Genomic DNA, 17,624 nt, shown 5'->3' with positions numbered 1-17,624 from the left:
TTGGTGGTGGAGCGTTCTGAACTCCTTGCTCTTGCACTTGATCTGGCATAACAACTTGGGTTTGATCCATGTTCCCAACTTGAGTTTGAGGAGCAGTCTGTCTTCTAGTTTGACGAACCCCAACTTGACTGCCACCTCGGGTAGCACCACGTCCAGCAGATGAGGGTGTGCGTGTCCTAGCCATCTGCGAAAGAAATATTCCAAAGTCAATCTCAAGTTATCTCAACGCACGATCAAAGAATGAAAGAAGGGAAATCATTCCTAAATGTTCAGTAGCCTCAAGGTCATAAGTATGGGCGCCTACATACCCATGAACAAGACTCTACTAAACATTGCTCCATGACTCGGGACTTAAAGCCTAAACTCTGATACCAACTTTGTCACGACCCAATTTAGGATCGTGACCGGCGCTTAGGAGCAAGTGCTCCCAAGTAAGCTTTATCGGTATTTTACAGAAAATCGGACAGAGTTTTCCCTGTTTTTGGACTATCCCAAAAAATTTCCTGTCTCAAATCAAAAACCAAACATCCTAATAGCAATTCAACCAATAGACAACTTATCAATTAACCAAAATAGTCTTCACCATTACTAGTCAACCTACTAACAACCAGAAATACTAATTTATCTCCGACTTTGATAATAAAGAACGATACTCGACATAAGACTAATAGCAAAATAATACTCATGACACTAAAGAATAACTATGGAGCGACTCTAAGAATTCAAAGAAAAGACCATAACAATTGATAAAAAAATCTCCGCCCACGCAAACAAGTGCGAGGTTCACCAAGAATTCTCAACCTGTGCGCTCTAATTAACGAAATCCACGCCTGCGTCAACTGCTGTCTCTGTAAAAAAAAATTAGCGGGGAATGAGTCGCTAGTTCAGTGAGTAATAACACTTAACCACAACCATTTTTATTTGGGGACAAGTCAGAAAACATGCTAGTATCTCAAACAGATAACATCAAAATGCCCTTTCAGAAACCATAAATAATTTTCAGTCTCATCATATTTTTCTTGTAGTATAATACAATTAACAGTTCAGTAATAAGCTCGGTAACCACTGTATAATATCAATATTCACATTTGGGAGGTTTCAATGAACGGATCAGGTAATCGGTATAACCGTGGACTTCTTTGCAAGCAGTCATATATAACGGTAGTCCCTACTCGAGGAAAATCGGTAACGGTATGCTAGTTCTACCTTCCCACTAGCGAGGGCTATAACGGTAATCGGTAATTACAAGGTGCACCAAGTCTAGCGAACCCGCCATTAGCTACGGGATCCTTCAATGTCTACTCCCATTTATACTTGTCTCTGTAATCCGTATATACTCGTAGAAAATAATTTAAAACAATATAGAGCATTTCGAATTTTATCAAATCATGTAATTTTATTTCAGTAACGGTAAATCTCATCTCAAGTAACAGTAAAACGTATTCAGTAACAATGAGAATATTCAGAATAACTGTAATCGTCTAAAATAAATATAGTAATATCATATCGAGTAAAGGACTTGTCCCACATGCAGATTCAAATAAGTCGGTATCATGCTCATATTAAATCATATGTAAATCATGGTAGTTGTAGAAATACAAATTAAGGTAAGGTTACTACTCACAGTACTCGTGCCGAAATACCAACTGCTTCACCTCAAGCAACTTGTACAAATTCCTCCAATCAATCTCTTGAGTCGAAGGAGAGCTTTAATACTTTCAATTTCAACTCCAAATTCTTCCTTTGACCAAAGCTTTCTTCTTCTTCTCTTTCTCCTTTTTCTTTTTTCTGCTCGTTTTCCCTTCTTTTTTTTTTTGCCGTTTTGATGCTTTCTGCTTCGTTTTTCCTTATAAGGGTGTTGTTAACCCTTTTCAATTCTTTGTTGGCAGCTTATGTAATGGGCCTTTTCGGCCCTTTTTGCTTTTTTCTTATTTTTTTGTTATTTTGTTTTATTAATTTGCTTCCTCTTTTTATTATTATTATTTTGCTAATGATCAATACACCCTTATTAAATATAGGGTATCACACTAAGATTTTTTCCCACATAGTTTTTCTTATAAGGTTTTTAATGAGGCACCTAACAATATGTATTACTAAAAATATGTACTCTTTTTCCTTTACTAGGATTTTTTTCCCATGGGGTTTTTCCTAGTAAAATTTTAATGAGGCGCATTATCTTTTAAAGATCCAAGGGGGAGTGTTATAAATATATTATATTATAGATGTTTATTTAGTACTCCGTTGTAAATAAGCTTCCTGAAGAAGCCTATCCATATGGGACTCCGCCGTAAATATTTTTATCTATTTAGTACTCTATTGGAAATAAGCCTCCTCAAGAAGCTTATCCTTTCGATACTCCGCTATGGATAAACATTACCCTCGGTAAAAAATTATACATACCTAGTACAATGAGCTTATCCTTTTGGTACTCTGTTATGGATAAACATTATCCTCAATAGAAGATTATCTATATCTGGTACAATAGCAGCTTACACAGCAACTTGAAGTCTTCTATAAATAAAGGAGATTTCAGTTCATTATGTACATAAGTTTGAAGTTGAATAATATATCAGTTTCTCTCTATACTTGTATTTGGTTTATTTACTTTATAGACGTTATTTTATAACAGAAAATTATTTTTTAGACAACATTAGACTCAGATCTAATATTTTCTCATAAAATATTAGATTGTGATCTAATATCTATAATAACTTATAAATCTATGGACCATAGTTTAACATTTTTTCATATAATTTTGGGTTTGCTTAAAAAGGATTTTTAGAGTGTGCTGCGAAAATTCACTAACAAGTAACTAAAAGCCCAAAGCAAAGACTTTCCATTGTGAAATGATGTACTATTTATCTAGATAAACAATTATTAGAGTTTTACTCATTTGGTATATTATTCGACTGAAGTCTAATACGTAGTTGGAATTACTTTATTTTACAGCAAGATTCCATCTTTTGACCAAAATTTAAGTAACGAGCTATCAAGTTTTTGGGAAAGTGTATATTTTATTCCCGAAATGCTTTCAAGATTATATTGTACTTACTCATTTTAACGTCTCAAGCTCGCACTTACCATTCATAGGAAAAAAATATTATTATACAATAAACTTGAAAGAATTTCCAAATTAACAAACCAAATCCAAATACCCAAAGAAGTAACTCCAGTAAATTAACAGGTAAATCCTCTTTGCGATGTCTCCTTACTAAAAGGTAGTCTGGTGCATAAAGTATCCAGTATTTATGCAGGACTCGGAGAAGAATTGCACCTAATGAATGTGATGTAGGCATCCTAACCTAACTACATAAAGCATCTCGCATTCACGCAAGGTCCGGAGAAGGACTACATCCAATAAGTGTGATTAGGATCGGCAAATAGTCGTGTCGGGTCGGATATGGTTCGGGTCGAAAACATGTAATGAAAAATAGATAAATTATCCGATCCGACCCATATTTAATACGGATAAAAAAGAATTAACCGGCGGATAATTTGGGTAACCAAATTATCCATGACTTCTTGAATATGATCACTTTTGGGAGAATTCCTAGTCTCCCAAACTTGAGCAACCCCCAATTTAAGGCTTTACAAATGTAAAAGTTAAACTCATTGGTTAATCATTTTCTAAATGGATAATATGGTTCTTATCCATATTTGACCCGTTTTAAAAAGTTCATTATTCAACCCAATTTTGGTGGATAATATGGGTGGTTAACTATTTTCTTTTAACTATTTTGTCACCACTATGTGTGATGTAGATATCCTAACCTAATGCAAACAAGTGACTACTTTCACGACTCGAACATGTAACCTATAGGTTACATGCACGAAGACAACTTTACCGTTTAATTTATTCATACTTTTTAGGGATATAAGGTTTAATAATACCATTATATTTTTTTGCCTTCTATATCAACTAATCTTGTTTTTATGGTAAACTATCCACTTACTATAAAAACAAGCCGCACTGTAGCATATTATATCAAATATACAATGATATAGTATTAGTTAGCATATATAGTTTGTTTTTGAACTTCCAACCAAATCAATACGGATATCTACCACAATTAGTTTACCTTATTTTGCAAGAGAATTATCTTTAAAAGAAAAACTTATTTTTTATCAACACTCGAATCAATCATGAATTAAACCAAAAAAGAAAGGTTGTTTACTTGTATCAAGCTTCTACTCCTATAAGTGTTCAAAAAGGTATTAAAACTTAAGAGTCTGTATCAAACTAAAACTTCAAATAGCCTTATTATACCCAATTTCCATCAAATTAAACCTCTCCTTTTCCATCTCCTTCCGTATTATTTGGGGAAAATTTCAGGTTTTGCAGAGGAAGTATCACTTTTCTCTTTCCTATATAGGAGGAACGATTTTTTTTTTTATTGTCTTTGATTTTGCCAACAATGAAAAACAGACCACAATATGTGGTCTCCTTTATTATTGCTGAAACAAATAATGTGTTAAACACTTTTAGAAGAATACTTCCCAGAATCATGATCACCTTCATCTTTTTCTTTTGTCTTTTATGCGTTTTTTACTCTTTAATTTTCTTAAACCCTTCATTCAAGTCCACCCAAAAACCTCTAGGTATTTTTATTAGATTTAACGAAGAAAACCAGTCAAACACTATCCAAACTACCCCAGAAAAAACTCAGCTCCACCATATTGTATTTGGCATTGGATCGTCACGTACTACATGGAATTATAGAAAAGAGTACGTAAAATTATGGTGGAAACCAAATAAAATGCGAGGATTTGTATGGTTAGACAAGCCAGCTATGTCAAAGAATAATCAAAGCACGAGTATTTACAACGTTACTTCTCTTCCAGAAATCAAGATTTCAAGCAACACATCAAGATTTAAGTACACTAACCAAAAGGGCGATAGATCAGGAATTCGTATATCGCGAATTATATCAGAAACAGTAAGGATGGATTTGAAAAATGTGAGATGGTTTGTGATGGGAGATGATGATACATTTTTTGTGCCTGAAAATTTGGTTAGGGTATTGAGGAAATATGATCATAATCAGTATTATTACATAGGGAGTGTATCGGAAACACATTGGCAGAATCATGAATTTTCATATAATATGGCATATGGGGGTGGAGGTTTTGCTATAAGTTATCCATTGGCTAAGGCTCTTGAGAAAATACAAGATAAGTGTATTGAGAAATATCCTCATTTGTATGGATCGGATGACAGGATTCAAGCTTGTTTGGCTGAACTTGGAGTTCCTCTTACTAAAGAAGTTGGATTTCACCAGGTTTGTTCTTCTTTTTTCGCATCTCTTTTTCTATTAGAATTCTTAGCCCAACTTGTTTGGAATTGAGACGCATTTTTTTCTTGTTGTTATTAGTATTGTGCATGATAGTTCAACTTAGTAATTTATTTACGGTCCTTCTTCTTAGGTAACTTAGTAACCGTGACCTTTCCTTTAATTTAGTCGATAGGATCATACCAACTAATAAGTCCCTAATTAAAGGAGAATATAATTATTCCCTAAAATAACAAATAAATAAGAAGGCGATTAGTAAAGTGGGAGAGATTTTGTTGTTTATTGCAAGGCAAATGAATTTCCGAAATTAATTGACCCACTTTGACTTCATGTTATATAACCCCAAAATTGTTTAGGAGACACCAAATATCTAAATGTTGGTGGCGATTCTTGTCATGTAATTTCATCAAAAAAAATCTGTTATATAATTCCAATTCTTCAAAAGTTAACATTGTCTCAATATTTTGGTTGTATTTCTGAAGGTAAACGGGGGAAAAAATGCATTAGAAAAAGATATAAAACGTTAGAGTACAGTTTTTAAGAGATCAAAAGTGAGCCAAAAATCTTCACTGCACCTATTGCCGCATATCAGAGGCGGATGTAGTGTTTAAAGGTAGATTCAACTGAACCCATAACTTTTTATTCGGGGTAAAAATTTGTATTGTAAAAGTATTGATATGAACCCATAATTTTAAAAATATAATGGGTTCAATGTTAAAAATCTTAAAAGTTGAACTCATAGGGTTTAAATCCTAGATCTGCCTCTGCTTTTGGTTAGTTCTAGCAGATGTATCAGATTTCCTTCGTTTTATGCAGGTAGGAAAGAGGAAGTAAAAATTAATCTTTGTCTACTTAGTGGAGGTGTTTGGGCAAGATAAGTTTGATATTAATAAAAGAGGTAGCATAAAGTCTTAAACTACCTGCAACTTCCACCAAGATAATTACTTATTAATTTTAGCATGTATTGGTTTTGCATAATCATGTACTTTTCTGTAACACTCTTTGCTTTCTAATTTGCTCCAAAAATAGTATATCGTTTTTAGGGTATATTTGAAAATAGCTAAACTTTTAATATTTAAGGACAAATAATATTCAAATTGCAATATCTCTAGTCAAAATATGTGTTGCAAAAAGAAAACGGATTTTCCTTTGGTTGTTATAGTGAATTAGAATTGGTAGGTTCTGGATGGAGAGGGCTAGTGGCATCTAATCCTCAATACTAAACCACTCCCCCGTTAAGGTGGGTGGCCTACAATTATCTACTTTTTAGGATATGTCCCTTAATTCCCATTTCTCAAATTTTTTCCCCGGTTTCAATAATAGCAACACAAATACTACTATATTAGGAAAATGGTAGTTCAACTAAACAAATTTCCCTCTGCGTATATTATATCATATCAATATAGCTTTCTCATCAACCTACTTGTATAAATCAGAATACTTAAGTAGAACTTAGCCAATATAAGAGCCCGTTTGGATTGGCTTAAAAAAAAGTGATTTTTCTGCAAAAATAGTTTTTAATCCAAAAAGCAATAAGTTGGGGTTGCCCATTTCATTGTTTTTGGCTTGTTTTAAGCACTTTTAATCTTATTTTAAGCACCTTTTGACTTTGTCAAACACTAAAAAACTAAAAAGAGCTTAAAAGCCCGTCCAAAACACCCTCTAAGTTCAACAATAACAAATAAAAAGTAAAGGTATTAGTCACTCAAGAAAAATAAAACCAATAGGTCCAAAAGGGCAAGCATCATATAACCAATTAATAGAGAAATGACTTGTGTACATAGTTAAACCGATCCACACACCTAGGGGAATTAAATTTTAAAATCTTATATTAATATTTTTGATCTAGTCATCTAGGTATCAAGATAACTTCGATTTATAATTATATTTGCTTAGAAATTATTGTGTTCGTTTTGCTCTCGTTTTTTGTTTGTTTGTAAAACTAATTATATTTGTGGCAAGTTTTAATAATTATATGTTTTTAGAATTTTAAACTATATTTATAGGTTAAGTCTGTCAATGTGGAGTAATAAATCCAATTCTTTTGTACCAATAATAAATTTCCTTGTATCGGTTTTTAACGCATACTGTATATGTTTATTATTTGATGATTTAACAATAAGACAATATTTACCTGGAACAGTTTGACCTACATGGCAGTGTGATGGGCTTCCTCTCAGCCCATCCAGTTGCACCACTAGTTTCTCTTCATCATCTTGATAAAGTTCAGCCCATATTCCCAAAATTAAGCCGAGTTGAAGCGTTAAGACGGCTCAACAAGCCCATAAAACTGGACTCAGCTGGGCTCATGCAACAGTCCATATGTTATGATAGGTCCAGGGGATGGACCGTTTCTGTCTCGTGGGGCTATTCGGTCCAGATCAATAGGGGCATCTTACCGGCCCGTGAAATGGAAAAGCCCATTACAACTTTCAATGATTGGTATGCAACTGGGGATGAGAATTCCTTTACATTCAACACAAGACCATATCATAAAAATGCTTGCCAAAGACCATTTTTCTACTTGTTGTCTAATGCATACGTGACAACCAATCGCACAACAAGCGACTACGTGTACGATGGGGCCCGTGGATCGAAGTGCAAGTGGCGTATGGCTGATCCATCGAACGTGCGCCACGTGGAAGTGTACAAGAAGCCTGATCCAAATTTATGGGACAAGGTAATTAATTTTAGTTTTATGAAGTTGTTGATAGCTAGTCACTATGGTATGTGCTGATAAATATGTCCCTTTTGATGTTGTCAAGCAGTCTCCTAGAAGAAATTGTTGCAGAGTTTTGCCAACAAGCAAGAATGACACTCTTTTAGTAGATGTGGGTGAATGCAGAGAAGGTGAAACCATCTAATTTTAGTGACAGAGACTTAAAGAGGATTTTTTGGTATTCATGTCATTATTTGTAGCCCCCCACCCCCACCCCAATTGAGTATTCTTTTCTTCTTCTTTTTTCTTCCTTTTCTAGGTCTGAAAATGAAAGGAGCTCCAGATTACATATATTGCCATGTATAGAAAAAGCTAACACAATGCTTCATGTGAGGCTGTGAGCTCCTAATCTTCTTATACTTTGAAAGACTGCAAGATCTTATATATTTCATATAAACTTATAGTGAGGAAATTTTGTTAAATGAAGAATATCAATGTACTATCACTTGAACAATATAATAGTAACTCTTACTATTCTAAGAAGAATAACAACATTCAGAATATAAGGCAGAATGCGTCTAATTCTCTCTATATTCCTCATGAAACCAGCATAATTTTAGGTGTGAATCTGATGAACGGGCCTAAACAATATAAATACACTTAATAAAAACTCTACAAATTTGTTTCAGATACTTGCACGCAAACTGTATTTAATATGTACCTAAAGCACTAGTTCATTCAACATATTTGATGACATATATGACCAACTGCAAGACTTAACCCTCAAAGGGAGACTTCTCATCTAAAGGCCAAAGCTTATATTGGTCGCAAAATGCTGCAAGAAAAATCTATGCGCTACTTCTGCAACACTTGTATTGACCTTGATGCGCTAGGCATATGTTCCAGGAGTTATATCTTCTCATCCCTTCATTCTTTTTCGACACAATCCACATAACAGACCTCCCTCCTCTTAAAGTATCAATATAGTGTATTGGTGCTGTTTATATTCTTGTTCATGTTGTGAATTTGAGCCAGTTTTGAGGCTTGTAGTTCACATGGATCGCTAGCTACTACTTCAACCACTGGCTTTTTTCTGCCATATTCCCCTACTAGGCCGTATGATTTGCTTCAGAAGAGCCATCTTTGGGACATTCCAATGCTCTATATGCCTGCATACTTTTCCAGATTTCTCACTGAAATAGTATTCTGTATAACCAGTTGCTGCAATAGAATATAATGTTGAGTTAAGGGCAACGACAAGCATCACAGTCAATAGAATGTCCCATAAAAATAAGAAACGCTTTCTATATGTAAAAACAGTGATTTCACAAACCTGAAAGAATGGGCTTCCATGGAAATGACAGTATGCAACTGAAACGCCAGTGACCAATCGCCTTCTCCTGTATTTACAAACACGCGCACTTGGTAAACAACAAAACTAAGCATGAAAAGTAAAACTTTTAGTGCTATCTGAATCAATTGTGATCTTACCTCAAAGTCCTCCCACTTCACGAGCTTCATATTTGATCTCTCAACAAGGTAACCAAAATTAGTGCAATTCCTTTTAAACCGACTAAGCCCTTTGAAGGAACCTGCTGGATCCGCAAATTCACAATTCTCTTCATATGCATTAAGGGTCAGGTTTCCTGAAGCATAAGATAGCAAAAGACTTTAAGCTGATGGAATTTGCAAGTGTCAATACTTAATCATTGATCTCATAAACAGCAATATCAAGTTCTGATCCAACTTATTGTACTCAACAATATATAGCGCTCAGTTTAGCTCATCTTTTTAAGCATAGTTTCTGCTTTAGAATTAGGCTAAGTTTATTACTGACTGCTTTTCTTGCTCCTTATTTGTAATGGCCATGAAAACTTGGACGAATTAGTAATTTAGTTATCGCTAATTTGTTCTTATCAGAGGATAGAGTGCGGAACTTATTTCAAGATTTTCTTCCTTCCCAGTAGCTACAACCGAAATCTCCAAAAGCTATTATTCCTTAGCAATACTCAACAAACCAATTAAATACAAATAGTATCACACTACAGGAAATGAGAATTTGGAATCTAGATATACGAGCCCATTTGTTAACGGCAGGGTTATATTTGACCCCAACTTTTACAGCTTGCTTGGATGGTGGTTACGCATCGTTTCATAATGTATCGTATCGTACTGTATTGTATTGTACTGTATCGTTTAATAAAAACAATGTTTGGATAGATTGTGTCGTTTGCCATCGTTTTATGATATCACGCACCAGCAATATGAAGATTAAACTTGTAATATTAAAAAAAAATGATACAGGGTATATTAGAAGGTAGAGTAAATGACAAAATAAAATTATTTAATAATAATAAAGGGTGAAATTGAGAGAAAAAGACAAGGTAACGACGCGACCACACTAAATCGGTCGTTACCTAAAGTGGCATATTTCATCGTTATGTAACGACGGATTTAACGATACGATACAATAAAATTTAAGTAACAATCAAAACAAACATCGTATTTAAAGCATATACGATACAATAAAATGGGTAACAACCATACAAACAAGCTGTTAATGGAGGGCAAAGTTAGACCAATTCGCATAGTTAGGGGGTAAATTTCGACCTTTTCCCTCAGTATAGCCAATTCCATCAAATCCCGAATTAAGTCTGACAGGTTGGTCGATTGAAAATGTTAGTTAATTGTCTTCAAGAAAATACCTGTAACAAAGTAGGATCTTTGGAAGTCATCTTTAATAGTATCAGCCACAAGGGCACGATCAACAACTCCAGACCCATCAATTTCAAGTTCCAAATTCCCCCCAGAAGAAGCTTCAGTACCCGTGGGAGAACGAAAAAAGGAAGCAGCAATGCCAAGAACCTCAGAACCATACCAAGCCATCTTCAGCAGCACATTTTCAGACTCAGAACCTTGGCTGCTAGTACTAGTACTGGTGGATGAATTGCCTGTTGAGTTTTCAGCATTGCATCGCAATAACTTGTGTATTTTCTGACTACCATTTGGATGGAAAATAGAACGTCGGTCGCTGGACTGAAGATTGGGAATTCTGATAGCAAAAGAAGTAAAAGTTGCCATAGCAAGACACAGACAAGTTAGGCAGTTGGAAATTGAAATTGAACTATTTGCCACATGGTTTACCTTATAAAATATCTGTCCTCATTAAATACTGACCACGGAAAAATTTGAGGCGGCAAAAAATGAATTGACTTGAGAGGAAATTTTATTTTTTTATTTTTCCATTAATGGAATATTTGTTAGTTTTACAATGCAATCTTAATCGGAAAAGAATTAGTAATACTCCTAACAAATATAAACTTGGCTACTCCCTCCGATCCAAAATAAATGATTTTTTGGCTTTTTTCCTGTGGTCCAAAATAAGTTATTTTTCCAGATTTCAAGAATGAATTAATCATTTTTTCCTACATTGCTCTTTGAGTAATTAATGTTGAAGTATGTGTTAGGAGTGTTTATATGAATAGATAGTAAAGGTTAATATGGTCAATTTTATTGCTAATTAATATTAAAAGGTGAATTTCTTAATATGTGTGAAAACAATTAAAAAATCACTTATTTTGGACCAGAGGGAGTATATTGCAAGACTAACATTTCAAATTCTCTTTTTGAAGATACAAATGTACTAATCAAGACACACTCAGAGAGCATTACATTCTTAGTCAAATTATACATGGATCGTAATTCGAAAAATAATAATCATTATAATATTCTCATTTGTTATCATCATAATAAACTTAGCTACCTTACCAATTTAAACAATATTGTTGTTTTCCTCTGTTATTGAAATGAGTAGCATACTACAATTAATAATCAAAATAAATCTATAATATCAATATTCAATTATCTCATACAAAGAACTAATTTTAAGTGAATTTAAAATGAGACATGCTTAAGTATGAGATAAATAAAGAAATATTGCACTAAATATGATATTTTGCAATAAAGAAATATTTCAAACACTTACTTTGCTAGAAATATGTTAGAGATAATATCTAACTAAACAAGTGATAATATAATGGACATTTTTCACATTTACAAATGGTACAGAAATTCGTATAACAAATTTGGATATTGTTAATAAGAGAAACCAAAAAGCCACCCAAAAACTCATTGTTGATGCAAAATTTAATAGCAAAACAATTTGTGATAATTCAGGTAACCAAACGACTCCTAAGTGCGTGTTAGAAGAACATTAAAAAAAATAAAAAAAATCTGAACTTATACAAATTATTGCAGCAATTAACCGTGTGCAGACAATGAAATGCTAACAAGACCAGTTCAAATATCTAGCAATTCCAGTGGGTTCAATCTTCTGCAACTATGAGTACACATGAAATATACCAACTTGCCTCCAAAATGAAGTCCTAAAACTGCTTACTAAATTATTTCCAAAATCATGTCCTTTCATTAAGTTTTTTCCTAAAGATTAGCAAATCAGTTCAATAACACCAGGTAGTAAAGAAAACTTCCTAGGAAGGAATCCTAAGAATTCTCCATCAGACTGAACGTATATTGAGCTATTGCTTCCAATCTCTTCGACTTCAATTGAACGTGCCCTGCAAAGACAAATAAAACTGTTGAAGAATCTCATAAACAAAAACCAAGCTAAGTAGATTATAAACAGTTCACTTCTAGTGTCTCATATGTCAAATGAATCATGTTCAAATAAAAAATTGCCGGAGAAATTTATCTCCTCTACTTTTATACTTTGACAAAGAGCCTTTTGCATTAAAGTGCTTAATAAGGAAACGTAGACGAAGAGAAGGAAAAGCAACCGTCACAGATGAGAGTCGTGATTCAAATATGAATACACAAAGACCCCTTAAAGTGATTATTGGAGGTTCTTATGGAAATTGTAGTATATGACCTGGGAAACCCCAAAGACTGTGTGTTAAAACACAGAATCATATAGATATACTTTCTCAAAAGCTGAAACAAAAATCAGTAACTATGTATAAACTGACTTCTGTAGTGATGCAACATGCACTGTTGCACTACTGTAAGCAATGGGCAATCTGGAATTCACAATAAAATTTGAAGAAGAGATGAGAAATGCTTTTTTCTTTCTGAAGCAGTGGCGCTATACCTTCTTGAAGATACATTTTTCACTGATAAGTGTGTCCCATTGTACAGCTTATGCATTTTGAAAATGAAATCATACCACTTGAAGTCCTGCAGGATGACCACCTGCACAAAAAGTAATTAGTCATAGTAAGTCACATCTAAACAGTTCTTGGAAAACAGAGATGTTGAAAATGATGACCAAGGACAGGGAAAGAGAAATCATTCCACCTCATAATCCCCGCTTGAGGGGTTGGCATTTGGTGTAATCTCCATTCCGCCACCAAAATATTTTGCATTCCCAATGCAAAGAGCAGTTACTTGGGAGCATACTTCCCATTCCCCCTCATCAACCTAGATCATCATGTTGTTTTTCTACTGATAAGTGAGAACAAGCAAAGCAGAAAGACTGACTAATGTATATTGACTATGCAGTGCATTGCAAAATGAACGACCCCCCTTGCTGCAAATAATCGAGAAATACCCAACTCCAGCAGGTAAACCAAACTGACCTTGATCCTTAAATCTTGGTTGTGGTGCCGAAAGAAAGCTTGCAAAGCACCAATAACATAACATAAGTTTCCAAATTTCTTGTACCTTGAGGCATAATAACCTGCTTTTGCGCTTCTGCGAAACATTAAAATTTACAAGGCTCAATCAGATGTATTTCCTGATCAGAAGCTAGAACTGCATTGGCACACAAGAATAAGACTACTCACTAAGAATGGAATGAAGGCAACAAAGCCAGAAATTTTAGTTCCTTTCCCACAATTTGCTATATGCTAGAATCAGTTCCCCTTTTCATGCAATGCTTAATTTTGGTGAAGACTCAATTGCTTGAAGGGGCAAATACAAGGAGAACAGAATGGAGTAAATCCAGAGAATGTAGAGGACATGACTAGCCTGTCCAATCGTTTTATTCAATGCCTAATTTTGGTGAAGACTCAATGCCTTGAAGGGGGTAAATACAAGGGAAATAGAATAGAGTAGATTATGGTGAATGTAAGGACACGACTAGCCTGTCTAATCTTCCTAAGAATTAACCTCACTCGCACCTTAACAAGAATCACAATTTTATGGGGGTGCCTGAGCAATGAAATCAGCAGCAATACAGGAATTACCAATCCAAAAAATAGAAGAGTGGGAATGGAGCCCTTATTGCAGATTCCCCTCCCCTCCCCTCCTCCCCTCACCAAATGTCAAACATAACCTTAGACTTAGGAATCTTCAGAAACTGTCCTTACAGATGAATATCAGCAACATTGATGAAATAATGGGATTCTCCAATTTCTCCAGTTATGCATCCAACATCAATTTTGGATTTCAGCCCTACAAAAGACCTAAATCAGACTTTCTTCAGCAAAAGGAAGGAGAAGGGCGAAGGATAGAAATACTGAAGCTGTTACTATAGAGTAGGACATCTCTTTTTCTCTCCATTTTATTAGAAGAAAAAATGATGTTTCAGATCAGAAGTTTCTACAGCAAGAGATGGAGTCTTTCTGCCAAGTACCTTTAGCAATGCGTTCTATGGCGTCATGAGGATCATTTTTCCTGATGAGAAGCAAGACCATCTATAAATACCGATACACTATGCAAGGAAATGACAAAAAATTAAGCTACAAAAACAGCAGAAGTTCCAGTTACCAGCCAAGCGTCCTGGCAAAGTCAGATCCAGTACCTAAGGGGATTATCTGTTAAGAAAGGAGACCATTTAGGTATCTTCACATGGTAATTGATACCAAGCAGTTTATGATGCAACTAACATACAAAATCTCAAGATAAGCTTTTCAATTTGATGTAAACAACGCCAATCAGCCAATGATGACTTACGCCAAGAGCAGTTGAATGACTGGAGTTCATATCATGATTACAAACAGGTTTTCCACTGCAGAAGAAGCCATTAACAACCTGAAATAATTGAGCAAAAAGTTAATAGTGAGCACAGACATCATGTGCCAACAGGGGAAAAAAACATGAAACACTGTTTGAGCTATAATATCTGCTAGCAGTCATAGAAGTTGCAGCAAAGAAAAGCGAGCATTAAAATAATTTTAAGGAAAAATTGATAAGGGAGTTTTATGACTAAGCCAAAATGATGATATGCTACCACCAGCTACCCATAATGGCAGGTGAGAGAACCTTACATGAACAATATTTCACCAGCTGTTTATTTGTTACTTGACAGTTTTTTACTGGATAGCAGTTCTGGGCTACTAGAAGAAATGCGAGTTATTAATTTCCTTCTTATCTGTGCCAGAATACTATCTAAGTGTCTTAAGGCTGGATGAACCTTAGAAGAAAAGACAACTGAAAAGCTTAGTCCAAGAGAGGTTCAGAGGCAAATGAGGAAAAACAAATATAGAAATTTAAGTGATAGCCAAACACAAGCCACACCACTCCTTTCTGTTTCCTTCTTTTGTGCTAACTACATGTACGTGTGCTGATGAGTGAAAGCAGAAAGAAGAGATTTTAGATTTCAAGAAAGAAGCAGGATGCACCTCATGAAGAGTCCCATCACCGCCCACTGCAATTACAGCATCAGCTCCTTCACGGATAGCCTGACAGTACAATTGAGATAAAAGTTTCTGCATTCCATCTGATACTAGCTTAAAGCAGAGATGTTTAGGTGTTTACCTCTCTTGTTATATCAATGGCATGAGAAGGACCTGAAGTTAAAGATTCGCATATCTGGTCAAAATAGAGAGAACTTTTTCACCTAAACAATCATTAATAAAGAACCATAGTCTATCGGAGCAGCGCCATTGCATTTGACATTTATTTCCATTTAAGTTACAGCACGTCGATCTGTTACATGTAGGACGGGTATATCCTACCAGTTGAAAATTCTTACCAAAATCAACTTATATGATACTTCCACCATATTTAATTTAGCATTGAGAACATGAACAGGCTGAAAAATGTTAGGTTCCCTAGTATTTACTGGGAGAACATAGAATGAGATTGTGAGGATCAGGGGCGGACCTAGAGCTTACAATACGGGTTCCCGGGAACTCAGTAACTTTTGCGTAGACCCTGTATTTATATTAAGAAATTCACTAAATATTTGTAAATATCTAACTGTGAACCCAGTTATTATTGCATATTAATCTAAAATTACGGTAGGAACCCATAAGCCTCAAATCCTGGATCCGCCTCTGGTGAGGATCTCTTGGATACTCGTGCATGCAAAAGTGAGATGTTACCAATATGTGCTTCATCACTACATTCATTTTTAAAGCCTTGGCGTGTTGTAAGAACTTACATTGACCAAAATCCTGAATTTCCAGAAGTACTGGAATCAAAATTTAACTCAACATATACAATCAAGTTCATGAGAAGTCTAACAACCCTGGTATGTGAGAATTTTGAAAGTGGTTCTAAGCATTGACCACTGCCGTATGCTAAAGTTCTTGCATTTTTTTTATAAATATGAGCATTCTCACATCGTCTACTAACGGAAGGCATCTTTCAGTGTCATAACAATGGTATCTGCCAAAAACAGCCATAGATTGCAGGAAACTGGTGTGTGTGTGTGTGTGTGGTGGTGTGTGTGGTGGTGTGTGTGATGGGGGTGGGGGGGGATCACTTTCAAAAAGGGGTAGAAAATAAAGAAAAGATATGCTTTTGTGAGCAATTACAAAGTTGTACCTTCTGAAATAAATTGCCTTAACATATTGAAACGAAACATCAAATTCATATGAAAACACAATACTATCATAAAAACAAGAAAATAAACATTACAAGTTCTACTTTCTACCGAAGTTAGAAACTTTAACATCGAAAAGAAAAGCAAGGAAAAAACATGAGTTGGAAAAACTCACATTACAGTCATCACCCAAGCGAGACCTAAGGTAAGGAAGTAGCTTCTTCCATTGCTGAACCGTTGTTCCATTAGCTCCTGCTCCAATAAAATCAAAAGAGTAATCAATCAATTAAACCCCAATCCCCAAATGCTGCTATTTAATTCCTTTATATGAATCCAGTTCATTGCATTCCAGTATAAAAATAAAAAAACACGTTATTCAACACCTTAATTCGAAAAAACAACAAAGACAAAATTTATGAAAGAAACAAAACCTCGGGGATTAACGACGAAGACGAGGTCACGGCGGCGACGAAGGGAAGCGCCGCCACGGAGAGCCGTGCAGTCGGTTGAAGAGAGATCTGAAGCCATAGGCTGTTCTGCTCTGATTAAAGAAGGATTTCTCGCCAGTGCAACTGCTACTATACCTTGATATATAATCATTCTTGTAGCAATAAATTTTTATATATACTCAACTAATTATAGTAAAGGCACACCTTTCTATGTGGGGTTGGGAGGTTTTGATGAGGATAAAGAAAGAGAGTGATTAATAAAGCTTTTTCAAATGGTGATCAATGGGAGCGTTGAGAGTTCGAAAAAATGAAATGAGGGGTTTGCTTAGTTGTGTAATTACTGAATTATTTTTGGATTGATTACTGACTAATAGGCCTCTGTTTTTTAATTCTAATCCTTTATTGTGTCTTTTTGTTGTTTAAATCCGTTTGTTCCTCTATCTTGTTTTCCCTTTCAGACAACCAAAAGTCATTTCACAACAAAATGTTAGGATCAA

At 34.9% G+C, this 17,624-nt stretch overlaps 3 protein-coding genes across 3 annotated transcripts; 1 reads left to right on the top strand and 2 right to left on the bottom strand.

Annotated features, from left to right (window-relative positions):
• Positions 1 to 4,252: 4,252 nt before the first annotated feature.
• Positions 4,253 to 8,257, top strand: LOC104226084 (uncharacterized). The gene is made up of 3 exons (XM_009777974.2): positions 4,253 to 5,279; positions 7,435 to 7,971; positions 8,060 to 8,257. The coding sequence occupies exons 1-3, from the start codon at positions 4,416 to 4,418 to the stop codon at positions 8,153 to 8,155; spliced, it is 1,497 nt and encodes a 498-aa protein (XP_009776276.1). The 5' UTR covers positions 4,253 to 4,415; the 3' UTR covers positions 8,156 to 8,257.
• Positions 8,258 to 8,513: 256 nt separating this feature from the next.
• LOC104226083 (uncharacterized) lies at positions 8,514 to 11,078 on the bottom strand. Its single transcript, XM_009777973.2, has 4 exons — positions 10,656 to 11,078; positions 9,442 to 9,596; positions 9,284 to 9,350; positions 8,514 to 9,171 (listed from the first exon to the last, which is right to left on the bottom strand). The coding sequence occupies exons 1-4, from the start codon at positions 11,029 to 11,031 to the stop codon at positions 9,026 to 9,028; spliced, it is 744 nt and encodes a 247-aa protein (XP_009776275.1). The 5' UTR covers positions 11,032 to 11,078; the 3' UTR covers positions 8,514 to 9,025.
• A 1,095-nt stretch (positions 11,079 to 12,173) lies between these two features.
• On the bottom strand, positions 12,174 to 17,411 carry LOC104226082 (sphingoid long-chain bases kinase 2, mitochondrial). The gene is made up of 12 exons (XM_009777971.2): positions 17,110 to 17,411; positions 16,854 to 16,930; positions 15,667 to 15,720; positions 15,531 to 15,590; positions 14,863 to 14,940; positions 14,677 to 14,723; positions 14,543 to 14,583; positions 14,277 to 14,361; positions 13,545 to 13,659; positions 13,264 to 13,386; positions 13,058 to 13,158; positions 12,174 to 12,527 (listed from the first exon to the last, which is right to left on the bottom strand). The coding sequence occupies exons 1-12, from the start codon at positions 17,276 to 17,278 to the stop codon at positions 12,398 to 12,400; spliced, it is 1,080 nt and encodes a 359-aa protein (XP_009776273.1). The 5' UTR covers positions 17,279 to 17,411; the 3' UTR covers positions 12,174 to 12,397.
• Positions 17,412 to 17,624: the final 213 nt, after the last annotated feature.

The sequence above is a fragment of the Nicotiana sylvestris genome, chromosome 1 (genome assembly GCF_000393655.2).
Source record: "Nicotiana sylvestris chromosome 1, ASM39365v2, whole genome shotgun sequence".
In the NCBI taxonomy this organism is placed as follows: domain Eukaryota; kingdom Viridiplantae; phylum Streptophyta; class Magnoliopsida; order Solanales; family Solanaceae; genus Nicotiana; species Nicotiana sylvestris.
This window is presented reverse-complemented; position numbering and strand designations above follow the sequence as displayed.